This window comes from Cebidichthys violaceus, unplaced genomic scaffold (genome assembly GCF_023349555.1).
Source record: "Cebidichthys violaceus isolate CVI_PGR_0920_01 unplaced genomic scaffold, fCebVio1.0.p SCAF_9, whole genome shotgun sequence".
Taxonomy (NCBI): Eukaryota; Metazoa; Chordata; class Actinopteri; order Perciformes; family Stichaeidae; genus Cebidichthys; species Cebidichthys violaceus.
This window is the reverse complement of record NW_027176975.1, coordinates 7657146-7685037: the sequence shown is the minus strand read 5'-3', so window position 1 is coordinate 7685037 and position 27892 is coordinate 7657146. Positions and strand designations below refer to the sequence as shown.

Here is a 27892-nt window from a genome sequence, read left to right as displayed (position 1 = left end):
GTCTACTGCATCCATTTATGGTTCTATGTTAACACAACTTGAACTGTTTAGTTCCTCCATGTGTAAAAACCTAAATGGTGTGAAGCAACGGGTTTTCATGCAATTTTCTAGTAAAGTCAACTAATTCGGGATAAGAGTGCAAGCTCCATCTCAAGCTCTCTCTCTCTCACCTATCAAGAACATCCTCCTGATTACATTAACTATAGACCGCTCTGTTTACTCTTCCCTTTTACAGCTGTTTTGTCTGTATTGTCAGAATTTGTTATAACAACAGTAAATCCTCAATTAAAAAGCAAAAGAAGCTTCTTTAGCTACATATAACCATAAATCAACACCTTGAATCATCTAGTGTTAATTAAAGAGTGGCATTACAGTACATTTGTGTAAAATTACAGTAACAAAATCTTTTTGACTGTCAGCTTACTGCCCCATATTTTACCTTTGATATATCAGGCCACAGATTTTCACCCACATTACACCTACTGTGGAAAAACTATGGAAAAAACCCTGACCCCTTTTTAAATTTGACCACTTTAAGGCCATCAAATAAACACATTAATAAAGAATTATTTCTCCACCAGAATAAGTGTTTCTGTCAGTTTAGAGAAAGCTTCAAAACCAACATTTGGTGAGGAATTTAACAATAATATAAATAACATTATCAAAATGCAATTATGAATTATTGAAAACATTGTTAGGCTGCATGGTGTGTGGACAAAATGTTCTGGGTCTAGAGGATCATCACTTTGGTATTTCTGAAATTCTGACTTTGGCACTGCTCACTGTGCCGCAGTAGTTTCAGTTTTTTGTTGTTGCACATGTTAAAATCAAAACAAATGACAAATACAGATAATGTAGTAAATGAATGTGGTGGTAAAGGGGAAAAAAATGGTTTCATACAGTTAAATATATCTATATGACAAGTCAAAAACATGTTTTAAAGTGCTCTGTAGGACCTTCAGAAGCATGTAAATTGAACCATACTAGTTCAATGTGAGCTCGCTTGTGCGTTATTGAAAGTTAATGTGGTCATTCTGGCAGTAGATGGCGCCACTGTTGTTCCTTTCCAGTTTGGGACCAAACCTCAGTTTTCTCCTGTTTCCAGGTGCTCTATTTGAGCTCTTCCGCTTTCCGTACAGGAATTTGAAGACTGCATTACGTCAGTTATCCTGCCAGCGGCAAGGAAGCAGCCTCGTCCAGTAGGAGCGTCGTTACTCTTTTTTACTCTTTCTGTGGAGAATTAAAGGGATTCGTGTGTGTTATTTTTCCTGAGGTATTCAGAGCTGAGAGTCCTGGTTGAACGACGGGGAGGAAACTTTGAAGCGGCACGTCGCAGGTCTCCTGCTTCAGTATGACTCGTTTGTGAAAGGATTTGAATATCGACGACACTCAGAAATTAGATGGAGGAACCAGAAGGTAAGAAATATCTCATGTTGTAACTGTATACTGATGAGACTTTGTCTCCTTTGAGCAAACTGTTGCAATCTCTGTCGTTTTTTCACGGTGAGTTGATACGATGTTGAACGTTTAAAGCTTGTTTTTTTTGGTGCAGTTTCAGTGCTACGTCGAACATACCTGTTGTTTACTCACTTTTCTCCTAATACTCCTCAGGCTTTTTCAGCATGCAATGTTACTCCAGTTTTAAGTGAGGACTTTTGTCTTTCCTTAAAGGTACAGATCATTGTTACTGTGCGGGATGTGGAGGAGAAATTCAAGACTCGTTTCACATGAAAGTCCTCCAGGACACCTGGCACAACGCCTGCTTCCAGTAAGTGTTCCACTTTATGATTTCAAACACGCCTGCACTACTCCCTGTAATGAGCTCTGTTGTGTTAGGCGTAGTCTGATTAGTGAACGCTTTTGTTTTCATAGAAAGAAGAGGGGTTATAGTTTGCATTGAAATGGACACAGTTGTTGTTGGTTAACCTGCTGGCTGCTTTCACTGTATGGGTGGACTTACAAATGGCCTTGTGGATAACCCCAGAAGCTTCTGTCTTGTAGCCTCAACATGGGCCTCCTAGATCTGTTTTTTAACAATTCCCCATTGTGTTGTGCCTCTCTGCACAAAATGCACCATGTGGGATGTCCATTGCTGCTACAGTCACAGCTGACTGACCCGTGCGTGGGGACGGTCCAGGTTTGGACTCCAGATTGGTCAGTGAAAAGGTCCCACTAGGAGGACTTTGCCCAGACTCTCGGCCCCTGAGGCTTAATGATTGCCACATTTGCGCTGATGTGATCTCTGTGATTTTCACAGGTCACTGCCCCACAGTGAGATATCTCTGCATGGGGCAGTGGACCTGTGGCTTCTTGTACATGCCAGCACGATGTGTCACTCATTTGGTTTCCCCTTGATTAACAGTAACATTCACTTGTTCTTGTGTGAGATAACATGGCTTAGATTTTAAAAGAAAGTGATTACACTCGATCAAACTGTTGCTGACTGTCATGTGAACATGAGTTGTCACCGTGCCTGATTTGACACTAACATTATAAAACAGATGATTAAGAAGTGGGTGTTTGGATCTGTGACTGTAGCCGTTTGCAGCGCAGCACAAGCCTCATATTGTAGTGAAGTGTATCCAAAAAATGTTTGGTTTTTATGACCGGAGTCTGGCTCTGGCGGACTGCTGGCATGTCCAAAAAGCCTTAAGAATAGAATAAAATGATTGCTGACTTTGTTGTCTGTTTCTGACAACTGAAATAGCTCTCTTGAAGTTTTTGAGCAAGTATCCAGCAGCACATTGTCCTCCTTCCTTACTTGAGCTGGGATTTCACTCTTTCCAAACACTCATCAGTGACGCATCTGGACAGCTCCAGGTATCATCTCAGATGTTGAGATCCTGACCACTGATCCTCTCCCTCCGCTTGTACTTTTATGCTCCCTCACATTTTTTTGGCATCCTCCTTATTGCGGCATCTTTGTCTGAAACGTCTTTAGTTACACTCCCTAGAAACTAAAAGATATCAGATATGTTTGCGTGTGTGGGGGAAGCCATACTGCAGTCTTGTCAGTCATCTAAATGTGCTGCAGTTTGTCCCTCTGAGGTTTAGCTTCAAAATGTTTGTTTTTTTACACACAACAGCAATTACACACTCTAATCACTGCGCACAAGTATGCTTAAAGACCTTAATCTCTGAGCTTGTTAAGAAAATTGTACAGCAAAATGAAATATGTCCTTTTGTACCGTGATGCTCCCTGTGGTGCCCCTACTGTCTATTGTCCACATGCTGCCACTCTCCCCTCCATGTACCTCCACCTTGTGGAACATTCTTACAAGCTGACGTCAACCTTGTTCCAGTAAACCTGGCAGTGTTGTTGAGGCCTATAGGTAACGGCACGCTCCACTCTGCTGTGCTCTGCATTCCTAGACGGCGATTCAGAGATGTGAGTCCACTGTCTCAGACAATGACTGCAGAATCCTCCAAAGAAAGCTGGATGTTTACAATCTTGTAATTCACTGGAGGTGTATAGAGCTGCAGATATTATCATCACACTTGGCCACAAAAATAGTATTGTATTTCATATTTTTAGTCCTTCTGATTTATACTCATTTATTGTGCTTCCTTTATGTTTTGGTGCCACCTCTTATGACCTGTGTTTCCTTATGCAGAACATACAAGTTGATTAATTGATAAGTCCATTGATGGAAATTTTAACTTGCACTAAACTTTTGCTGGTTTTAGCTTTTCAAATGTGCAGACTTGGTGCTTGTCTTTGTCTTGACAAAGGATTTGCTGATTGAAATCAGAGGCTACGTCTAATAACACACTGTCCTTGTGATATGAATGGAGAAACAATAGTCACTCTCCACTAAGAGGCTGTTGTGGAGAACATTTGGAGCACAGCAGTCACACGCCCACAGATAAGGTCCCATTATAAGTGAAACACTCCCTCGTCGGGTCTTCAAGGCCACAATTTGAAGTCCCTCTCTTACTATCTCCACTTCATACTACAAACAAAAGAATACACTCCAGCAGGAATGTGGATATAAGGAAATGAGTCATGTTTACTTTGTAGTGTTTGTGCAGGCAGGACCATTGTGTTGTTCACTGAAGAATCACTTGAGCGTGCACGCCCCCCCATTCACCAGCAGTCCCTCTAGAGGGAAGTCAGGTGTTTTTATAAGCACCCGTACATCACTCTATCTGGATTTATTATAGGGACGTAATGGGCAATAATTATAGTTTATCGGCTGGTTTTGTCAAGGAATGCTTTTTATTTAGAGCAAAGCGGACGCGGTGGACGTTTTTGTTTTTACTGCCACACCTGCACAGAGACTGAATGTCATACATACCACTTTGACTACTGGACGTCTCACAAGTCTTTCTCCAGCTGGTGTACACACCAATAATACTGAATCTGTGAGAATGTAATATCTCAAACCACGCTCTTGGGTCAGGCTGTACTGTTTTGTAGAATTCCACAACGCTTAATACATGATTTAAAGGATCTAGGGTCCTAATTTAAGTAGTTTTCATGAACAGGAATATCATTTTGTGTAATTCTCCATCCAGATTGTTTGACATCATTCTCCACACAGACTAACACAAATCAGATGAGTGGACTTTATAGCAGCTGTGGCCACAGCAGCAACAGCTACCATTACTCATGCAATGTTACCCTCAGCAAACCTTCAGCTCTGCTTCCCCTCATCACGTCATTGTGTTATGAACCTGTGTTCATTCTTGATAAAAGATGCTTTTATCTCAGGAGAACAGAACTGTTTGTTTCCACACATTATTTGTTAAAAGGGCATCAACATGAAGGCCACTTGGTGTAAAAAGACAAATTGTGCCCCCCCCCCCCCCTCCCATCTACACTATTATCTCCACAATAGACACAAACATGTGGTCCTCCCTCGGTTAGATGGCTCCTTCTTAACTTCTGCCAAAAAACTGCTGCCAGCACTGCACCACAATCATTGTAAAATGCTTAAAAACTACCTTCCCACTCAAAGTAACATTTCTGATTTCATCTTCCATACTTGCATGAAATGGTTGCAGAAGACATACATGTGATATACTTAATATCGACATAGACACACGCATGTGAGCAGTCAGAGAGCAGTTTCTAGAAAGGCAAAAGCATCAGCAGAGCTCTCACAATCATCTTGGAGGAAATCACAGCCCTGAATTAGAAATAGTTGTTAATCAGGAAGTCGGTAAAGTGTCAGTTGAACGTTTGTTATTGTAGGCACTCCTGGAAGCAAACCTGTGTTGCGTCTCACCTGCTATGTTAGTTTTATTTTTGATTTGGAGAAATTAGTCCTGTGAGCAGTTTTGCACTCCCATCAGAGAGTATTGACACGTGTCATTAAATGTGATTCATTTGTCTTCAGCCGGAGTCTCTGTTTTTTTGCATCTTTGCTCAAATTAGCTACAAGCCGAATCAAAAGGTTGAGAAACTGTTATTTGCAAAGTCTGAATGCAGCAATGGCACAAAAACAAACTTCAGCAGCCTGACATCTGACAGAGTTCATCCTTGGTTGTATTCTGGCAGTCGAACCTGCCGTCACCGTTTTGCGTAACCAGTGCAGCTTGTTCCTTGTGAAGGAACGCTCGTAGCTTTTTGGTGCTATCCAGTCTGCGGGCAGCATCAGCATTCCTCACGCTGAACATTGTGTCCCCAAGTAGCAGCCAAAAAATGTCCCCCTAATTCCCTCAGTATCTTCTCTGGTGACAGCTCGGATCAATCAGTATTCTTATGCTATGAAGTGGACTTAAGTATGACAAAGTCTTAATATTTACCTTTTTTAAACTGTTATTTTTGTAGCATTTCACCCTGTTTAATTGGAGAGTTGACTGAAAATGAGTGCAGACGGATTGATATTCATCATGTGATCACTGTCCCTGGTTGAACACGGGGGTTTTTTTAGCCTGTTTTAACGGGCAATAGGTTGTTGTCAAAGTGGAAGTGCAGTTTTCACTCAAACAACTGGATCCTGTTAAAATGCTGGAAATTAGCAAAGTATTTGGCTGCCGTATTGGTCGCGTGCAGAGGCTAATAACCAAACTTTCCCTGCATCCACCTTATAAGACTCTAGTTTCTTAAAGACTCTTTTTTTTTTCTCACACTATAAAACTGCAGAAATAACAGCACACATGCAAGACCCGGCACATCTCAGGAGCCAGTTATTTACCTTCACCTTGTTAAAGTGAGGGAAACGTACATGCTGTCATTGTGAGGAACATGCCCCCAGCTAATGTTCCTGTCCTGTCCAACCTCGCTGTGATTTATGGTGTCTACACAAGCTCTCCTTTACTATTCCATGTCATTCACTGGTATGTAATATGAGGATTTGGGTTTTTGAGAATGATTAAAAAAAAAAAGATGACATAGTTTGGGTTATGGTTCAAATGTTTAACTCTTACCAAACTGCAAATGTCCCTTTTTTTTCCCTCAGTGTTGTGTGGCGCTCAGCTCTTGCGTAATTATGTCTTATTCAAACCAAATAATACATTTTCTGACCATTAAGAAGTTGCCGAAAAACGAATAATTAATGTTAATTTGATACAGGGATTTATCATTGAAGTCAAGTAGAACACTGAGTAATTCCGTGGTTACAGCCTCTCAAATGTGATTTGTTTCGTTGAAGATAAAATAAGCTATAGATTAGTTGATGACGTGAACCTGTATGAGACAAAGTGGAGCCACAGAGTACCGTATTTTCCGCACTATAAGGCGCACTTAAAAGCCTTTAATTTTCTCAAAAAACGACAGTGCGCCTTGTAATCCGGAGCGCCTTATATATGGATCAATTGGTTAATTGGTTGATCCATACTGGTTGTACACGGCTCTCAGTCAAAATGTTTCAGTACGACTGGTAAACTACAAAGCCGCACCGCTTGCAGCATTACGGCTACCGTAGTCAGGGGCGTCGCCGAAGTAATAGCGGTAAACACCGGTACTGTGCTGTAGTGGCTTCTATTCTATGCGCCTTATAATCCGGTGCGCCCTATATATAAAACAGTTCTAAAATAGGCCATTCATTGAAGGTGAGCCTTATAATCCGGTGCGCCTTATAGTGCGGAAAATACGGTACTTGTTGTATGAGAGCAGTGGACTTGATGCTTCAGGAGGATCTTTCAGACATCAACCATTCACCTTTTCAAATGATCAACAGGTCTTTGAAATAATACACCAGGCTTTTGAGTCTCGGCCATAAATCCCCTTGAAGATTGATTGCCCCCCCCCCCCCCCGTCTCTTCATTCTCCTCCGTTGATCTACTCTGTTCTGTGCAGACATGACCAGGGCTGTTTTTCTCTTTACCTCTCAGGTGTTCTGTGTGCTGTGACCACCTGACTAACTGGTACTATGAGAAGGAAGGCGAGCTGTACTGTCGCAAGCACTACTGGGAGAAGTTTGGAGAGTTCTGTCATGGCTGCTCCCTGCTCATGACTGGACCCACCATGGTAAGTCTGCTGGACCCAATTCCGATCGACTTCTGTTGAGACTGAAGGGGAACTCTACTGATATTACACGTCAACATGCTACCCAGCCTGTGAAAACACTTCTACAACATCTTTTGTTTCTTTTTTGGCTACGTATTTGTAACAGAAAGTCTAAGATACAAACTGAGGGTGTGGCTTGTGAAAGACATGGGCGTTTACCAGGCCATGAGGACTAAACTAAAAGGCGCTATGAAGCGTAGGAAGGGAAGTGTAGGATCAGGGTATTTGACACCGTACCCGTATAAGGGTCTAAAAGTCTGTGTTTCTTAAATATCTTCGATTATAACCACTAGTCTCCCAACTTTATGGAAGTGCTATGCTAAATAGTCTTTTAATGCTAATGTGGCATGCTAACTTTCTCCAACACCACCCTCACGGCACACTTTAATTTTTTTTGCCCGTTGGTGTTTAAAGATCTAATAATACCAGAGGTGTTTATGCACTTTCCTTTCCAAGTTTTTTTTCTGGTGTGTAATGAGCATGAACACCTTCCAGGCTGTTGGCGTTTGCTGGTTTGTGATTGCGTGAAGCTTCAGTCTAATAAAGTCTAGGTCAAAGCTATTAGTCTGCTGCTACACGTGATTGGCAAGCTTTCAAAGCCTGCCTTTCCCTGATCGCATAACGACAAGTGCCAACCATTTCCTCCTCTATTACTAATACCAGAACGCCAACAGAGCGTGACAATGCTCTCTGCCTTCCACTTTCTCCCACTTCTTCAGATTAATGCTAACACGCATTAAAAAGCAGTGGGGGGGGGGGGGGGGGGGGTTGTTTTTGTGGCGGTAATTACATTTACAGATGAGTGATTTCTTTACGTTGGCGGCCGCTGCTGAACGGAGCCGATTGGGCTCCAGACCACACTGGTTCTTTCTCTGAACAGAAGTTCTCCACAGTTCACTTCCCATAGTACACAGGATCTAGTGAGAAGACACTAGAACACGATGGGGTTCTGGAGCGCATCATGTTCTGTCCTCTGTGAGGTGGCTCTGTAGATTTTACCCACAATCCACCACTCACATCATTATCTGTACTAATGAGTTTTTATAGAGCGAGTATCTGTTGTCAAAGCAAGACGATGTAACTTTTAAGAAGACTTTTTTTGGTGCATTTTTGCCTTTTATTTGACGGTGTAGAGACAGTGTATGACATGCAACAAAGGTCCCAGTTGAACCCGGAATGTTGCGGTAAAGTGGCGAGCGCTGTAACCACTCGGCTACAAAGGCTCTCCAAGAATATGTAACTTAAAAGAAGAAATAACACATTCTTCCCTCTACAAATGAATAGCTTGATTGATAAGCAATATATTTCTGAAGTTGTTTTTTTTTAAGAAACGGGGAATGGGAAAATGGGATTCAGGCCGATGAAGAGGCCAGCGCACCTTGGAACCATGATGTAATAATCATACACTGAGTCAAGGTAGATTTAAAGTCACCAATACATACCAGTATAAGTCAAATCTGGCACCAGAGAAACTGCTGTGTTGAATTTTATCCAACTGTCAACCAGCTTTGATTAAACATCGCCACGGTGAAACATGAAATTCAGGTGGCAGCGGCTCTCTCTGGTCACAACCAGGGTCACTTGTCTAACACGGAGCCAGACTGAAGTTTTTCTTTTTGCCACCAAGCAACACACACAATGGACTCTTCTATTTAGTATTGGCCTCCTGCTTCATCAGCCAGTGAAGCCAAGTGTTTTTGGCAGAGCTGATTGTGCACAAGCCAGAAAGAGAATCATTGCGGGCCGTCAGCAGAGCTGCTGCTGCTTGTTCGGCATTCAAGTCCAGAACACTATTGTTTTTGTCCTGCTTTTAACTATTGGACGGCTCATTGATCGATTGAAGATGGTTGTATTTTAACGCATTGTTTCTGATGATCATTTAATCAACTTGTCTGCATTTGCTGTCATGTTTCTACCTCTCCAAAATGAGACCTAATTGTTCTTCACTTTGATCTTGTCTTGCCGTTGAAGCCAGGGGCAGGTTGTGACTGCGGTCGGTGGCGGTGCTTCTGCTCTCTGGCTTGAAGGCAGGGAGTTACAGACAGACTCCGGAGATGTCACAATGATTTGGCTGACATCTCTAATCTCTCTGTAGCAACTGCCTTTCCCAGCACTGACTCACTGACTCAGAGCTGTGGCTAATGTGGGAAGAAAATATTGGTTTCAACTATTTTTAAGTGAGGTTAAGTTGCAGAGAACTAAACAGCGATTCTCTAGATGTGTCCTAAATCTAAACTACATACTAGTTCTAAGCAGTTTTGAGTGTGTTGTGTATTCACACCAGAATAGTGACAAAATAAAGTATACTCAAAACTTTCAATACGACTTGATTTTTACCAGCCGCGACAGTGACACTATTGTTTTTTCGGTGTGTGTGTGTGTGTGTGTGTGTGTGTGTGTGTGTGTGTGTGTGTGTGTGTGTGTGTGTGTGTGTGTGTGTGTGTGTGTGTGTGTGTGTGTGTGTGTGTGTGTGTGTGTGTGTGTGTGTGTGTCATCACGGCAAAACGTGGTCCTGGAGACACCGACTTCAGTGGGAACAACCATAACTGAAGCAGTTTTGACTACTGTGCCAGGTGTTAATGATTTTGTAACCTTAATAGCGTCGCATGATACAGTCATGAAACTTTAAGATTTCAATGAAAGATGAAAATGAATGTTGAGTTGGAAGATGGCCGTGGTCCGAGCAAGGCTCCGGCAGTATTTGTGATCTCATTGCAAGATGCTTTCTAGTTCTAAGGTAATGGAGGAGCTGCTCACAGCTGGAGAAATTGAAAAAGAAACTATGAATGGTTCAGAATTTTTATAAGTATAAAGTTGGAGTTTGATTAACATCAAATAGTGCAGGTATGGTATCATTTCCTGTTAGTAAGAAATGGTTAAGTATGTTAATGTCTTTATTTATGTATCTTCCTGTAGTAATGCTGTTCCTGTCAAACCTGAAGTTTTTCCTTCCTCCCTCTCTCTCCACACATTATCCACTGAGCCACATTTTGAAATGTAGGCCTAAAACTTTGATCTCATAATTGAACCTGAAATCAACATTTTCTGTGCTGAGGTATAATTAAAGTACCTGGTTACACACATTATCTCATCTTGCGTGAGAGAGAGTGCCGTAAAAACATGCAACATACATTTCAGAAAGGGAAATCGGGCGGTGTTAATGAGAGAGAAAGCACGTGGTTGTGAGGTGTTTTCAGGGGGTTGAAAGGGAGACGAGTGGCTCAGACCTGGAGATAGAGAGGTGACATCATAGCAGATTCCAGACAGCGTGAGAGTAAAGCAGGTGTTAGCGACTGCGTCACCGCTCACAGCGGGAGGAAGGCACAAAGCAACACTCAGCACAACGCACTCATCACTGACGGACGGAGCGAAGCAGAACAGGACTGCAGCCTCTCCGTCGGCATATTACTTCTTTCCGCTTCGAGTCACGCAGACATTTTGAAGATCGACCCATTTTGTTTTGTGGTTCCAGGTGGCCGGAGAACACAAGTATCACCCAGAGTGCTTTTTGTGTCTGAGCTGCAAGGTGGTGATTGAGGACAGGGACACCTACGCCTTAGTTGAGCGGTCCAAACTTTACTGGTAAGACATCTGCACAATCCTCTCCAAAGCTTTTTGCAATGTAGACACAAAATACTTTTAGTATTCTGTGCTTGTTTTAGGAACCATATTGTTAAACGGAGGCATGAATGGCATTTAATTCTTATGCATAGTGACCTCTTCACTGTTCTTACTGTTCTGATATGAAGGGTGTGTTTTAGTTAACATGTGAGTTTATTATTCAAAGATGGACTTATAACCTCAAGTTATTGTCAGCCAGTGTTAATTAGTAGTTATTCATTATTATTATCATATCATAGAAAAGTAACTTAACAACAAGCTCATGTCCACACATGCGGTGGTTCACCCCTTTTCTTTCCTGTTGTGTGCAGTGGAAAGTGCTACAAGCAGGTGGTTCTTACGCCCATGTTGGAAAAGTGCTCCCACGAGTCCGTGCTGGACTCCCTGCCACACACAGTGACGCTCATCTCCATGCCCTCTGCAGCCAACGGCAAGAGGGGCTTCTCCGTCACAGTGCTGAGGGACGTCAGCGGCTCAGCGAGTGTTCAAGTCAAAGAGTAAGAGGGACCCGATGGAGGCTGGTCTCCCTACCTGTCTTGTTGTTATGCGGTGGCACCATGAGCAATGTGAAACTGATTATGGGTTTGCTAAATGTGTGTGTGTGTGTGTGTGTGTGTGTGTGTGTGTGTGTGTGTGTGTGACTGCAAAGGATAGTTGATAGTTTAATAGGATGTAAGAGTGTGACCCAGTTCTCTTTAACCATTTCTGCCTTCCTTCTGTAGTGCTAATACTTAATACTCACATATGTTGGTACTGTGTTGTTCCAGAGTCAGAGGGATGCTCATTAGTCCAGAGGTCCGAAATGCCATCCATGTTGGGGACCGGATCCTGGAGATTAATGGCCTTCCTGTGGGGACATTGATGCAGGAGGAGGTGGGTTTATTCCTCACACACATCTCTGATGCTCATGAAGTTAGATGTGATCTGAGATTTTTCAAAGGAAGCCAATTAGTGTCGCTATTAAGGGCAAGTCCATTCCTTGAGTGCAATTTACAAAGCTATGTTCTTGTTCAACAACACAGGCTAATGTATCCTTTGGCATTCCTTACATTCCTCCATCCTTTATACATTCTTCAGCTGGGAGAGGACGGTATGTGGTGTGACTGCACTTAGTATCTCATCTCAAAGGTTGGAATGAAGTCATGCTTTTTAATTAGTTTTGACTGTTAATCTGATTCAAAGTCAAGTCCTACAAATAATCCAACTCCTCTGCCTTGTAGATGTAGTCAGTTGCCAGTTTATTAGGTACACTTAGCGAAAACTATTGCAGTTTAATACTGTCTTGCAATAAATGATGCCTTAATGAAGGTTATAGTTTTCAGTGTTTACATGAGTAAATCGCAACAAACATAGTTTTGCCTCGCTGCTCTGCCGATCCCAATTGGGACCGAACACTGACACCACGCTGTTGGAGGTCCAGGCCATATTGCTGGGCCCGCTGAAGGGAAGTGAGGCACGTGAGAACCAGAACCAGGACTGAGTGCAGCCGACTGTCTGGTTTTTCTAAAGGGACTCTGGTGCCTAGAAACATTACCACTTTCTTTGTCCACCTGGGCCGCCAAAGTCAACACGAAATAAACGTTCCTCATAGTAACTTTAAGTTGAAATTTAGTTTTAATTATGTGGAGAAATCATAGGAATCTCGGGAAGAGTGTGATATATTCCCAGCAACCCTAAGTCTCGTTTGTTTGTTTCAGGTGGATGATCTTATTCACCAAACCAGTCACACGCTGCAGCTACTGATGGAGTATGACCCAGTCAGGCAGCGTTTAGACCGGCTCAGACTGGGGTCGCCGAGAACCCATCTGGGGGTCCCAGCCACGTCCCGCATGCGTCTGTCCTCGCCCGCTAACACGGTCCTGGAGAGAACCGATGTTGTTGACGACGGCACACTGAAAAGGAGGTCTTTGAGGTATGTTGGAATAACCAACATCCACACAGCTTACATATCGCAGGTCTGTAATGAACAAGAGATGAGTACATCATTTTTTTATCAACCATATTCTCTCTATTCCAGGCGCAGTAACAGCACATGTAAGTCACCAGGGCCAAATTCTCCTAAAGAGATGCCTTTTATTACCCAAAACATCGGCCGCTCTGAATCCTTGAGATCCTCCAGTAGCTGCTCTCATCGCATCTTCCGGCCATGTGACCTCATCCACGGAGAGATCTTAGGAAAAGGCTTCTTCGGGCAGGCTATAAAGGTCAGCCTCCAACTTCTCATCCGCGTATTTAACTTCATTCTTGACTCTTTTGTTTGGGGTGGGTCATCATGCAATGGGCTTCAAGTAATGCAACTGTTGCTTTGTCCCACCAACAGGTGACTCATAAAGCCACAGGAGAAGTGATGGTGATGAAGGAGCTGATCCGTTGTGATGAAGAGACCCAGAAGGATTTCCTAAAGGAGGTTGGTGATCTGCAGCAGGAGGCCTGCTCTTCCTCTCAGGCCGAACAGAGTCCTATGCCTCTGCACGGAGCTGTAATGTGTTATACTCGCAACTGAAAGCATGTCACATGTTCCACACAATTACTTCTTTTTACCGCCTTTGTTTTTGAGGGTTTTGCCCCTGCCTTATGGGAAAACATGGATCTGATTTTCTTATTTTTAACTGTACCTCTGTTTCTGCCTAATCTTCAGGTCAAAGTAATGCGGTGCCTCGAACATCCCCACGTGTTGAAGTTCATTGGTGTGCTATACAAGGACAAGCGGCTCAATTTGATAACGGAGTATATTGAGGGAGGTACCCTGAAAGATTTCATCAGAGACACGGTGAGTTGAACTTGTTGATTCACTTAAAACACCCCTCAGTGGCCACAGAAAGAGCTGTGTGCTGCTTGGAGTCGTATGGGACGGGGACGGGGACGGGGGGGGCGGGCTGTCCTAAAGGGACCTCTGCACTGATAGGGGGGCTCTGAGCTCTCTAGTTGGCTGACAGACAATTGGCCAAGACGTGGAAAAGTTGTATAAAGTGTTTCCAGGTGAAATTTAAAGAGCTCCCCTCCTCCCACAGCTGACAGTTTTTTTGAGAGGCAGTTCAGTTCAGTTCAGTGCACAGCCAAAGGGAGGGAGAGTGTTTTAGTTATATGTAGTATGTGGAGGAGGGACAGTATTGAGGGTTAATCTTGTTTACTGTTCCTGTTAAATACTGTTTTCCTGTCTCTACTGTGGTGCAAAATCATTTTGTTTTTACCTCTGTTCTGCATTATGGCCTCTGAGGGATCTTCTATTCATTTCTCTCTCTTGTTTTTTTTGTGTCTTTATTCGGGACTAACAGGATCCGTTTCCATGGGAGCAAAGGGTGAGCTTTGCAAAGAGCATCGCTTCTGGCATGGTGAGTTGGCTTCTTGCGAAGACGTTACTGTTAGTGAAATCTTTGGCTGCTATTTTCAGCTTCCTCGTTTGTAAATGTGCTCTATGGCACAGGGGAAGGATTGGAGATGCAGCCAGTCACGGATGATGTGTGGATAGTGCTGAAAGGTTTTACTACATAAAAGTTAATTTGACCCTCTTTGACTTTCTTCTTTGTTTCAGGCCTACCTTCATTCAATGAGCATCATACACAGAGACCTTAATTCTCACAACTGCCTGGTTAAACTGGTAGGTGACATGGCGTCGTACCAGCCATTACACATCACAACATCTGAACAACAGGATTAAAGGGTTGGAACGACTTGTACAATTCATGAACGGAGTAAAAGTTGGCGTGCATCCAGTTGTGAGTGAAAGAAGTTCCCAGCCCTGTGATTTGCTGAGCAAGAATAGTTGTGAACCTTTTTTCATGTTTACTGTGAACTCAAAACAATATTTCTTTACTTTAACAGATTCTACGAGTCTCAAAGAGCATTTACTATATTTATGATTCCTTGATTTTATAGAGCATTTATTCTTCCTCCATGAGTAACAAAAAATTGTACTTATTTTTAACCCGATATTTTATCGTTCTGTCTACTCAACGTTTGCTTTGTTATATCAGGAAATGTACACATTATGCAAAGTAATGCAACTCTTTACTATAAATCAATTCAATTAAAAGAACTTAATTAGTCTCTCAAGGGGCACTTCAGGGTGAGTCAGTATACAAACTGAAATACAGACAATTCATTTACACATATTTAAAAAACAATGTAAAAATGAAATACAAGTGATCTAAGCTGCCGTCTTGATGGCAGCAGCTCAAAGACCACGTGTGGGTCTTCTATATCTTATAGTCTTTTGAGGTCTTGCTCAATATTAAGCTGTACTAGGGATGGACGGTTACAACGCTGGTACTATGAATGACTCTTGCAAGACCGTCGATGTGTTTTGGTGAGATTATCATTTCTTTAGTTTTGGATACATTTAAATCCCCCAAAATGTCTATTGCACCAGTCCACAAATTCTTGCATTATGTGCCTTTGTGATTTCGTCAGCAAATGTTACAATATCTTTATTCCAATATGAACTACGACACTCCTCTGTAAACAAGATTTTAAAATATAGAGGAGCAAGGACACAACCCTGAGCCAGTGGAACAACAAACAAACAATTTATTCTGATGCAGAGTTCTGTTGGTTAGAAAATTGATAATCCATCTGATGAGCTTATAATCTAAATAGAAATAAGATACAAGCTTTTCTACTAGTGAGTGAGGTTGCATTGAATTGAAGGCTGACGAGAAGAGATGAGAAGACGAATGTGCTTCTTTTGTTCAAAAGAAATAGTTACATAAAGAAGTAGTAAAAATGTAACCGTTAAGCGTCATCTTTCAACAGGACAACACTGTGGTTGTTGCTGACTTTGGACTCTCCCGACTCATACTAGAGGACAAAGTTAAGCCTCCACCAGAGAAACCCACCACTAAGAAGAGGGTGTTCAGACGCATCGACCGAAAGAAGCGGTACACTGTCGTGGGAAACCCTTACTGGATGGCTCCAGAGATGCTAAATGGTGAGCCGCTGACAAAAATGAATTACCAACTTAAATTAACAGAAGATAATTCATTCTGTGCATTTACTTTATCCTTTCACTTGATGTTGTTTCAGGTAAACGCTATGACGAGAAGGTGGACATTTTCTCCTTTGGAATTGTTCTCTGTGAGGTGAGAAATTACCCGGATTGCCTGCTTTGATTTTCTGATTAAAAACATAGCTTGTGATTGCAATGCTAAAATCCTCGATCTCCTCACATCTGTATTATTCGACCATGACAACACACCCATGCCAAAACATTGCCAAGCAACGTTCAAGTCTCTACAGATCTAAAATGCACTCGCGTTCTTTAGAAATCCTAGGACGTCATGTAAGGTAGACACCATTGTAGTTAATGGGCTGAAACATGTTATGGCCTGTGCTGATATTTCAGTGTATACGCGTTTGTCTACTTATTGACGCTTACCTCCTCCTCTGTCTTATGATCCAGATCATTGGAAAAGTCTATGCTGATCCTGAGTGCCTCCCCAGGACTCTGGACTTTGGCCTGAATGTTGGCAAGTTTGTGGAGAAGTTTCTCCCTGAAGACTGTCCACCAGCTTTCTTCCCACTGACCGTAGCCTGCTGTGACCTCACCCCAGACAACCGGTGAGCACCTGCTGGTAGTCCAAAAAGTCAGCTTTATTGTCAATTTCTCAATGTACCGAACATACAGAGGAGTTGAAAAAATGTATAAAGTGAATACAGATAATAAAGTGCAAAAATAGAAATAACATTGAGATAACATATATATTAAGAAAACTATCATTCTGTATTTAGCAGCAGTCAGATGTAGGATATTACATAGTATTAGGATATACAAGAGACTGTGTGAGGGGTGGCTGGAGTCGCACACAATCATGGTCGCTTAGCGCGTGAGGCGGGTATCATACATGTCCTGCAGGGAGGGGAGTGAGGCACCAATGATCCTTCCAGCTGTGTTCACTATGCGCTGCAGGGCTTTCCTGTTGTAGTCGGTGCAGCTTCCGCCCCACACAGTGATACAGTTTGTCAGGATGCTCTCAATGGTGCCTCGGTAAAAGGCGTGTCGGATAAGAGCTTGTACTTTCTTTATAATAATAAGCCGTGGTAGAGTGCTGCTCCTTGATAACCTGAGCAAGGTGAAATCAACAGCTTCTGCAGCAAAAATTTAGATTTTAAAATATATTAGGAATAATGGTATTTATCACTCACTCAAATGGCCACATGAGAAAATGTGTCTGCCTTCACCTGGACAGATATTATGCGGCCAGTTATTTGACCTGAGAGGGTTTAGAAGCAGTGGGAGAGAAAACATTTGCTAACAACAGATGCCATGTCGACATGTCTGCGCTGGGGCACGCCTCTGCTGCCAGATTGCTTCCTCATGTTCTCTCTCAACCTTGTCAGTCCAGCTTTAACCTCAAACTCCTCTGTGTGTGCCCTGGGTGCCCCCCCTCCCCCCCCCCTCTCCCTCCCTCCCTCCCTCAGCCCACCTTTCCAGAAGCTGGAGGACTGGATTGACGCTCTGTCTCTCAACCAGGAGCTGGGGATCCCCCTGCCAGCCGAACTGGATGACCTTCACCAGAGAGCGAGTCAACTCTACATGGCTAAGGACGGCTCCCCATCCCAGAGCACAATGCAGTCATTGACCCCAGCAGCAGCCCCTCCAGACTCTTCCAGCATGACAGGCAGTAGCACCTAGGACCTGTGCCTTCTTTGACCCCTCTGAACTGCTGCACTAACACTGTGGATGAGAAAAAGAGGGAAATTGCGTTGAAGCCGAGCCATATTAGAACTGGATAACCTGTGGTAGCTGGACCAATCTCCTTGTGTGGTGCCTTGACTCTTAAAGTGCCAGTGAGCTGCAACGGGGGTGGAAAGACACATTTCAAAAGGACTAGTGTTGCTTACTATTTTGTTCTACCCTGTTAAGCCCCCACTCAACACACACACAGGGTTTTACTAATGTTTACAGTGTATAAAGACAATATGCAGCATTCTTTGGTCCTTTCCCCGACAAAAGACGAACATCTTATTAAGACTCGAGGAGTCTGATGTGGCGGCAGTTTAGTTTTTTTGGCTCTGAAGTTGTGGTGGGCTGTGTGTGGAATGCACAGATCAGTCCTTGTCCACCAGAGGACTCACTCCACTTCGGCTGCAAAGCAAACAAAGATGCTCCGCAGTCTGGCTGATTGATAGGTCCAAGTAAACACACGGCACAGCTTGAAGAAAACAGGTGTGACTTAAAATAGCTTAGGAAGAACAAACACACACTGACTGCGAATAGTGTCATCGTCCTGAGATTTGGCTCAAGATGGCGAAGGAACGTTTTTGGATATTTTTCCGTCTAAACACCGCTGATCACATTTTTGACGAGATAGTTACAAGTATGGTTCTGTACTTTGTAGACTAATGATTTTATTAATTTGTTAGAATGATGAATTCACTTTTTGCCACATTGACATTTTGTTCAAAGTTTCTATCAAACATCTGATGCCTATTAAATAAAAACGGGGCAGAAGCTCTTATGGAAAGTAAGGCTGTTGTTAATAATTGTCAGACGTAATCACTCCACAATTGACCATAAGGAGTTGCTCTGTACAGAACTGGATTTTTTTTCTTTAGCGATGTATATAAATATGTACATATCATGCCTCTAATTACATGACATTTTCTAATGGGAACTTTAGATTTGTAGATTTTTAGACATTTTGTCACTATGGAGGTTTTTGCCTTTTTGCTATCATCATGCAAGGTACTGATGACCAGTTGTAACCACTATTATTTATATCACTGTAGTGTTTCATAAATAAACCTTCTTGAAGTAGTTTTTGTTGTCGTTGTTCAATTTTGCATGTCAGTTAAAGTGTTGTGTACTAATAATCCGCTCTCCTTATATCCTTCAGGATTAAAGTTAAATCATTTGTAGAAACAAATGAAGGAACTGGGTTTTCTTTTCCTTCAAATAATCTGATCACTGCAAAAATGACATTCTGAAATAAACATATTTTTTATTTTTCAGGTAAATGAGTGATTAATGACCTCAGTGACAAAACTTAAGTTGTTATCCTTGTTAGAAATGAAAATAAATAAATCAGAAAATGTACTGTTTATGCTTCCCTTTCTTGCTTTTTTCTGTTTCATAACATACCGTCTATTTAAAATTAGATCTTTGACTGCTGGTCAGACAATCAGATTTAAGACTTCACTTTGGTAACGTGCATTTTCCAGTTTTCACATTTTGTAGAGTAAATGATAAATAGGCTTAATGAAGACTTTAAATTGTTTATTTTAATAGTTACCTGTGACCATTAAACGATTGTCATTGACTGTTTATTAGAACCTTTAAACAGAGCTGTGGATCATTCAATAAAGGTGAATATTGTCTATTAATCAAAGGAATCTGAGCAGTAGTTGGGTCACTATCAAAGTGTACGTCGGTCACTGAATAACGTCCAGAGATCCAAACTTCCTTTAAGCGGGTTGTTTTTTTCTGTAGCTGTTTGAGTTCAGATGTTTTTACGAGCATCTTCTTATCTTATATCTTAACCTACAGGTGACTCCAATGACTCTAGTATGTGTTGAAGAATGGCCAACAGAGGGAGCTGGTGCAAAAACGTTCCTACTGTGAACAAACCTTGAATAACACGACATTGGTCCAGCCACTGCGCAGTATTATGTTGTTCTCCCGCTATCATTTTAAATGCATTGATTACATCACATCATAGTGTCTGAGTTTGATGTTTTATTTCAGCCCCAGCAGTGAAAATCTGCATTCATACAAATACAAGTACTAAATTCAAATGATGATCAACAGTATTTTGAACATGTTGCTTATATGAAGAAAAAAAAAATGATTACAGTCAGCACACAGACAGTTAAAAATAATGGAGCAGCATTAACCAAAGATTACCAGTGATGCCGATTCAGCAATAATCACAAAACAAGAACATGTGGAGTGACGGAGTGATAACAAACAAACTGGCAATACACCGGGAAGTAACGGTGCATCGTGTGTAACAGAATATTCTGTGTACAATTATTTTTATTTCCAGGCAGGTATTTTCTAAAATATCTTCTTCGATCAGTAGTTCTACTTTTTAAAGATGCAAAAATGTGGCCCCTGAATACAAACATACAGCAGGTAACCATGTGCATGCAAACTTTGGACTATTTCTGTTCTACTCCATCGATCTCTCTCTCTCCTGAAGCGTCAAGTGCATAACTCAAACGTCTGAATCTAATCCCCGGGCTTCCTCATCCCTTCAACACACACTCGCTGTCCTGCTCTGCAGAGACAGACCTTTTTCTCATCTTTTTTCTTGTCGTCCTGAGGACTATCTACTGTCTCTCATGTTTTCCGAGAGCACTCTGTACATTTCCTGTCACTCCTAAACCTGTGGAAGAAAAGGGCAAGTCCTCTATCATGTCTGCCGATGACCTGACCGCCCGTCATGCTTTGTAACCACATAGGTCTGTCAGTCGAGTACAAAGAGAGAAAAAAAAACTCATCTGGGTTAAACAAGAACAAATACATTCACAAGTATCATGCTAAGGCAGAGTTGGAGGCCTTCCCTTGTCTTTAGTGGGCCGGTTTTCCCTCTTTTTCCCTCATCCTGTCTCAGAGGAGGATATATTTTTGGACACATCTGTATCTCCTAGACAAAGCAGTCTTTTTACATACAGGTTTCTTATGTGTGTCTCCCTCGGCACAGCCAACAGGTCAATAGAAATGAAACCTCCATGTCGAGAGCACCATCTTCACATGGAAACGTACAAAAAAAAAGAAAGACTATGAACCCCCATTCCAGAAACCATCTCTTAATAAAGAATTGGTTTCATTACACACCAATAGAAACACTGGCAAGTCCATTAGACTAGATATTCATACTGTTATTTAAAGGGACAGCACATGACCTTATTTTCTTGGCTATCAAATGTAGCAAAAGTGAATATTAAAGACTTCATGTCATATCTTCATTAATAACAACAGATCCACCAAAATGGTTTTGAGTTGTTAAGACTGTGTCCACAGCTTGTTTTGTTTGTGCCTCCAATGTATAAAGACCAATGGAAAGGGGGTACAAAAGACACAGCATCCAGTCTTTGGAGGGAACACCGCTCCCCTACTCCTTTTACAACAGAGGTTACTCAGGGAGGCAGGAGGGAGGAACGAAGATGTAAAAAAGTGTTTCGGTTCACATAAATGTATCACAGTCCTGCGTCTGAGGACCACGCGCATGCTCATGCTCCAGGGGTACCGGCCTGCTGGCCCATGAGAGGGTCCCCGCCCTCCACGCCGTCCTGGACGTGGGTCGTCTCGTGCTCTGCTGTGATAACGATGGTGTTCTCATCCACCAGCTCACAGGTGGGGTTGGAGAAAGCCGACAGGGGCAAGGTGATCCTCTGCATCTCGCGCTCATACACTCGCTGCTCATGCTGCTTCTTTAAGTCCCGACCCCTAAACACAAACAGCAGAGAATGCAAATTAAATTTGTGTTGAGTCTTTTTTTTTTTGATGTTATCATAATAAAAATAGCTATCATAGTGATGACTTTTGGTAGTCGTGTGGCTGATACTATGTACAGCACCATTTTTGGGGGGCCACCCAAGCTAAATATTCAAGATAAGGAGCTTCAGATAACATGCTGTATGTAGATAACAGAGCCTGTTAGAACAAGTGCCAGGTCCCCAGCAAAGGCAAGGGACAGATGGTGAGAGGGAACAGAGAGCTGACAGTCTGGCGAGGAGCCTATCTTCTCCAAGGCAACGCAGTGATGCTTTCTACTGATCCGGAGGCAAAACACAACAATATACAAAACACTTCCTACCTGCATGCTTTACGGCAGCGTATTTTTAAACTTTGCATGTCACCACCAATGACTCTTTACACTAGCGTGCGGTTCATATAAGCTACTGCACAACAATCTGGTACAACATAACATGCTGCGCATCCTTTATTAATAATCACCTCCTGAAATAGAAAACAAAGACTGCTAATCAGATTTGAAAGCCAAACACAGACCTGTGAGGGCGTTTTGTACTGTGCCAAAGGGAATCACAACAGTGGGGCCATCATTTTGCCCATTACATAACTGCAGTGAATGTGCAGGCTTCTCCATCCAATCCAACCCGGTCTTTATTTCAAGAATATAAAATAAGATGATGCTTAAAACACACTGCAGGCATTTCACTTCCTGTTTCTACCCACGTTCCCCCACTGTTGCGGTTGTCGGGTGACAAAAGCATTAAAATCGCTGCCAAGCGGAACAGAGAGCATCATTGGGGAATGTGAACAACAGCTGATGCCCTAAACACAAGAGGCCAATAAACATGCATGCTATCACGTGTTTTAACTAATTATACTGGAATGTCTCCTGCACACCTTAAAGCTTTGAACAATACTACACTTGCCAGTGGAAACAGGAAGTCACAAGAAGCTCTGATGCATCACATTTTTGCTTTGTTACAGCAGATGTGCGCAATGTAATAATGACATCCTGAAACAGATTAAACGCCTCTTCAAAGAGAAAAATAAAATAAGGGAATGCTCAACATTAGGTCCTTTTCATCAACTTCCTCTAAGACTGAACCAAATGATTGAGGATGATGATTGATGATCTTGTTGTGATTTTGATACTGACCTCTTATAGAAGTAGCCAAATGTGATGCCTACTCCGAGGAGGATTATAATGGCTATCATGAGGATGCCGATGACGTAGCCTGAAAAACAAACGGACAACATAAAAGGTTAAAAACCAAGCGTACAAACTGAACATGAAGACCTTTAGTTTATGGAGCAATGCCACATGAAGATGAATTCAAACCATGTTTTCGGTGTAATAACAACATACCGAGCGTGCCAAGGTCCTTTTTCTTTTTGGGTCCTGTGCGCACTCGCTGGCTGATTCCCATCACTGGCTGCACAGCAGCTACTTCTCCCTGAGAGGCCCGTGTCTTGGCCGCTTGAAAGCTCTCAGTGGACGGAATGGTTCCTGTTGGCTTGAGGGATTCTGCCTCTGCTGGTACAACAGTGGCTTGTTGTTCTAAAGGCAAGGCAAGGCAAGTTTATTTGTATAGCACATTTCAATGACAAGGTAATTCAAAGTGCTTCACATAAAACCATTAAAAGCATCAAAGCATAAGGCAAAAGAAAAGGAGATTTAAAAACAATTAAGAACATTAAGTACACAAATTACCAATGCCAGTGAAATGAGCTTTGATTGGGGATGCTCTGAGTTGTGCTACTGTTGATGTACTGCTAATGCCATATCATATCAAGCAGTAGCTGGAATTTTTAACTTTTACCACTCAGAGTTGGGGCAAAATGAAGAGTGTACTGCTATACAAACATTAGGACATTGATTTTGCGAATATAATTTATGCCCTGGTATCTATCTCTCCCTTTACTATCTCAGGATGTATTAGACCACTGTGGGATAGGACAGAAATCAATGAGCAGGACTGCATAGTAATGTACTTTCTGGTGCATCATCTGGACCATGTGGTTTTCCAATTATTGCTGGTCCAATAATGTTACTACTGACGCAGAAAACCTCCTGACCAGCATGACAAAAGCTGTGACACTGCTCTCAAGAAGTTGGATTGAAAATCAGTTTGAAGCTGCATTAACGCTGCTTTTTTCAATAGGTGCCAGACATAAACAGGCTCTGCAAGCTAGACTCTATCTCAGGAGACAGGAAGGTTCAGCTCGCAGCTGTCAACATCTGCTCTTTAACTCCTTTTCCATTTCCTCCACACAAGTTGTTGTTTACGAACTCTGGAGTTAAAGGGCATGACGTTGTGAATTGAAGCAGCCAATTAGATGCTGTCTCCAAGCGAAGACTTTTTCTCTCTGCCAATGAGCTACGGTTTGGGGCGTGGTCAACGGCTTTCTTCAAACTGAACTTTATGACACAACTGCAGGGCTTTGTTATTGTGTGACTTGGTTTGGCTTCGGAGACAAGAAGGAAACAAAGGGCAAAGTAGACAAAACTTATCTCAGTTCATTAATCTTAACCAACTGCAGACTAATACACTTAAATGGGAAATCATTTGCACATGGTTTATTTGTGGTAAAAATACACCAAGAGGAATCTTTTTAAAAACATTTTGGGTTGACCCATAAAAGTTAATAATTTGACTGCATCCTCTTTTTAGGGTGTTGATTAATTAGAATTTTAAAGAAATTTCACCTCATTATTTCTCCCTAGCATAACCCACTTCTTAAAATCATGAGAGCTTTAGAGAAAAGAGAAAGTAATTGCCGACAGCATCAAGAGAGCACAGTCTGAAAAGTCTCATTTAGTGTGTTTGTTTAGGGTTGTTTTGTCATTCATTTGGAATATGCATATTTATCTTTGCCAGGTCCGGCTTTGGGAGCTATTTTTCTGTCTGTTTCTACAAATGTCAAATTTCCTTTGTGCAAATGCCAACTATAGTATCCAAACTGGAATGACTGTTGTTGTGTCCAGTGATTACCTACCGTTGCATGTGTCAACTGCACAGAATTGTCTCTGGACTGCCCCATCTGGACCAGCAATGTAGCACCAAGGCCTCTTAGAGGAGTCTGGGTTTCGGCAGTAATTGTGATCTCCCACACCTACAGGAGGAACGGTAGAAACAGCACATGCCTGTTACTGATACCTCCTGGAAACATAAGCCTGTCTCTGTCCGTCCCGCCTAGTGGGTAAACCACTGGATGCATTAATCATTAACACTACCTCATCACACAATGAACAGGCCGCCATGAGCACAAAGAAAGGAAATGGCAGACGTATGATAGAAGCCATTCAACAGATAAATCAGTGGATGTAAATATCAAGCCTGTTTTTCTTCCTCTGAATGTGTGTGTGTACAACTTGCAATCCTGAGGCAGCCTGTATTATTACACTGCATCCACATCTCAACAATGATGTAAGAGCTGTTTGTTATCCTGTAAGGAAACTGTTGTGCCTGTCTTCAGCATGACTCCAACAGCAGAAAACAGGAGAGGAATGACTTAAGTTAATGGGTCATTTCCTGATCTCTGCATTAAAAGAAACATCTATTAAAGTTGTTTACCTGTCTGTGAATCAGGATGGAGTTTATCATCGTAGTCTCTACGGGTGTTGATCCAGGTGAGACAGGCCAGACCCGAGGAGGAGCTCTGTAGTTCCCCTCTGTACTCCACACCATTGGATCTCATGCAGTCTGAGAATAAAAACAAAATAACACGTGAGCACAACGCATATAATTGATTGCGCAATCAAGCAAAACTGATTAATTATATGTTGTATGTGATTTAAAGTAAATCATACTTCACTGTACTCCCCCCCCCCCCCCCCCACCCCCCCACCCCCACCCACAAATGAAATAAAATACCAACAAAATAGTCCTTAATGTTTAATTTTACCGTTTTCATTTGATGCACTGCTCTCCACCATGGTCACGCTCAGGAAAACGTGCAAAGAGAAAAACATTTTGAAGAGCTGACGGGCTGAAGTAACCGACAACATGGTGCGCTACTTTGCTTTACTCTAAAAAAAACAACAACAAAAAAAAAGATATCAAATGCATAAACAAATTGTTGAAAATGGACGACGAGCCTATGCTAGATTTACATCAGGCACACTGCTCCTCTCGCTGGAGTCCCAGCCCTTGTTTTTGTCAGAGGAACGGAGCTTTCTTCGTAAACAGCCTTCTGTGGGAGGAGGAGCTGCTCTTTGCAGCACAAACCTCAAGGTCCTAAAGCCTCACCGAGTTTTCGCCCTCACTCACTCACTCACTCTCACACACACACACACACACACACACACACACACACAGAGACACACAGACACACCCGCACACACAAACACGCACAGGCACACACACTTACACAAACACGCACACACAGACGCATCAGCTGCAAAGTAGTCTGGAAACTTATTATGACATGCAGCCTTGTGAGAATAAACACGTCTTCATTTTTTTTTATTGTTACTTCTATGATCCACACTCAAACTTTTTCCTTCTCCCTGTCCAACAATCATTTCCATGTTTATCACATTTTCTGCGCTTGTCTATAAATAGCTGCTCTGGTTTCCATTTCCATTTGAAAATAAACTATGGTCGTTACTTTCCATTTATAATCTATCTGGCTCTAACTGATTGGAGATTGGTCCAAACCCAATTGGTCTTCCTGTTTCCCAGGCTTCCTCTTCACCACATGAGGCCTGTTTTTTCCGCTGGCCTTGGTCCGAAGAAGATGACCCTACAGAGGCCGTTAAAGGAGAGCTGCAAATAGTATTTGCCTGCATCTGCCGGTGAGCTATGTACTCACGGCACTGAGGCCCTGTGACATTGTTGGCTGACTGGTAAAGAGGGCAGCCAACGCCTGAGTCAGTCAATGTTCACTAAGCCACTTTTCAAATGGATGCTTGCCCGGTTTTCAGGCAATTACTAGAGCAAACACAAAGCATCTGTCCGGCACTCTCTCTCACACTCTGCTCATTCAGGGTCACAGGGGGCAGGAGCCTCTCCCATCATGCACTGGGTGAAACCACAAGTCACCAGAGACCTTTAAAGGGGGAACACATTTGGTACTGAGCCAACTATGGAAGCTCATTTCCACCACTGAAAGAAAGAACTCAGTTAGTTATGATACAAAAAAAAAAATCATGGTAAATCAAAATTATGCATTAGTAGATTATGAGATTAATATTTTTTTTTAAATAAAAAGTTGATATAGTATTGAAGTTGATTTTAAAAGTATATCTTTAAAAAAAAAAAAAGAAGCTTATTTTAAATCTGTTGTTTTTTGTCTCCAGGAATAGACTGAGGTGATTTAGTGAGGTTGGTATAGAAGATCTCATAATGTTAATGAACTAACTCATAATTTTGACTCAAAGTGAGGTACTACAGTAGTAAATCTGAGTCCTTAGTTTAAGATTTTGTCCATGAGCGTCTTGATTGATTGTCGCTGAGGACCAGAGTTGGGCAATATTTCAACAATTTAATTTGAGACTTTTTGTCTGGAGTGGAAGCAACTGCCTAAATTGGGGACATAGCTGAAGTTTATTCTTATATATAAATTAATACTGAAATTCTTGGTAGTGCACCACAACACACCACAACAGACTAAAAGCCTAAAGCTGCGTTTTGCTATGTTATTACAGGCTTCACATTGTATGAGGCTGGTTATTTACAGTGTCCACTACTGCTTGTAGGGAGAGTGGTACACTAGCTTTGTGTCAAGCTTTGTAAAATGAAACTAGCATCGCTGATAGTATGAAAGACAAACATTTTATGACAACCTCAATAGTTATCTTTATTATATTCAGCATTAGTTCATTAAGCTTGTTACTGTCATCCTCTGGATCCACTGGCTTGTGACGCAACAGTGGAAAAATTGTCCTTCATGCTCCAAATGGTCTTGGCCTTATTCCCTGTCGCCACAGTAAATTAGTAATTTAATTAGCAGGATGTAAGCTTGCTAAGAGACAACTTACTCTCAATAACGATAGCTCAGGCTTTTATTGAGCCAGATGGTCATTTCCACCTTTGTCTTCCGAAAACTGCCGACCTTTTTTAAACTCACATCAACTTTGTTTTTAAGGTAGAAGGCAAAAGACATAAAATTGCAGGTCCAGGCAGATTCAGAGAGAATTTATGTCTTTGTTTTCTAACACATTGACAAGCTGTCAAGCCACATGACTTTCTTGCCTTTGTCTTGAAGTAGAGCAAAGTTTAAGGCCACATTTGTAGTTTCAGAGATCTGTGCTATGAAGCTTTGTCTTAAATGACTTATGAATCAACATGAAACTGAGTTATAGGGGATTGTTTTTGCGATGTAGATTTCATTACAGGGTAATTTAATTTATTTCTCAAACTGGACCACATTTCCCCATGTTTTCTGTGTTTAAC

The 27892-nt window shown here is 42.0% G+C and overlaps 2 protein-coding genes across 2 annotated transcripts; one reads left to right on the top strand and one right to left on the bottom strand.

The window, feature by feature from the left end:
- The first annotated feature begins 1173 nt into the window (after positions 1 to 1173).
- On the top strand, positions 1174 to 19110 carry limk2 (LIM domain kinase 2). Its single transcript, XM_068702818.1, has 16 exons — positions 1174 to 1416; positions 1672 to 1768; positions 7282 to 7417; positions 10929 to 11038; positions 11389 to 11574; positions 11845 to 11950; positions 12775 to 12989; positions 13095 to 13281; positions 13398 to 13484; positions 13716 to 13847; positions 14353 to 14409; positions 14610 to 14675; positions 15830 to 16004; positions 16100 to 16155; positions 16476 to 16633; positions 17495 to 19110. Exons 1-16 carry the CDS (start codon positions 1401 to 1403, stop codon positions 17706 to 17708), a joined length of 1998 nt encoding a protein of 665 aa, XP_068558919.1. The 5' UTR covers positions 1174 to 1400; the 3' UTR covers positions 17709 to 19110.
- A 628-nt stretch (positions 19111 to 19738) lies between these two features.
- pik3ip1 (phosphoinositide-3-kinase interacting protein 1) lies at positions 19739 to 25684 on the bottom strand. The gene is made up of 6 exons (XM_068703748.1): positions 25401 to 25684; positions 25070 to 25198; positions 24492 to 24608; positions 22861 to 23052; positions 22651 to 22729; positions 19739 to 21467 (listed from the first exon to the last, which is right to left on the bottom strand). Exons 1-6 carry the CDS (start codon positions 25501 to 25503, stop codon positions 21251 to 21253), a joined length of 837 nt encoding a protein of 278 aa, XP_068559849.1. The 5' UTR covers positions 25504 to 25684; the 3' UTR covers positions 19739 to 21250.
- Between the last annotated feature and the right edge of the window lie 2208 nt (positions 25685 to 27892).

Excerpts from the sequence above, each read along its gene's own strand:
- limk2 (XM_068702818.1), top strand. Across the intron at positions 1,769-7,281 it reads TGGCACAACGCCTGCTTCCA|GTGTTCTGTGTGCTGTGACC; the intron begins GTAAGTGTTCCA and ends TTTACCTCTCAG. Across the intron at positions 11,951-12,774 it reads GGACATTGATGCAGGAGGAG|GTGGATGATCTTATTCACCA; the intron begins GTGGGTTTATTC and ends TGTTTGTTTCAG.
- pik3ip1 (XM_068703748.1), bottom strand. The coding sequence starts at position 25,503 with ATGTTGTCGGTTACTTCAGCCCGTCAGCTCTTCAAAATGTTTTTCTCT. Across the intron at positions 23,053-24,491 it reads TGCAGTTGACACATGCAACG|AACAACAAGCCACTGTTGTA; the intron begins GTAGGTAATCAC and ends CCTTGCCTTTAG. Across the intron at positions 21,468-22,650 it reads TTTGGCTACTTCTATAAGAG|GGGTCGGGACTTAAAGAAGC; the intron begins GTCAGTATCAAA and ends GTTTGTGTTTAG.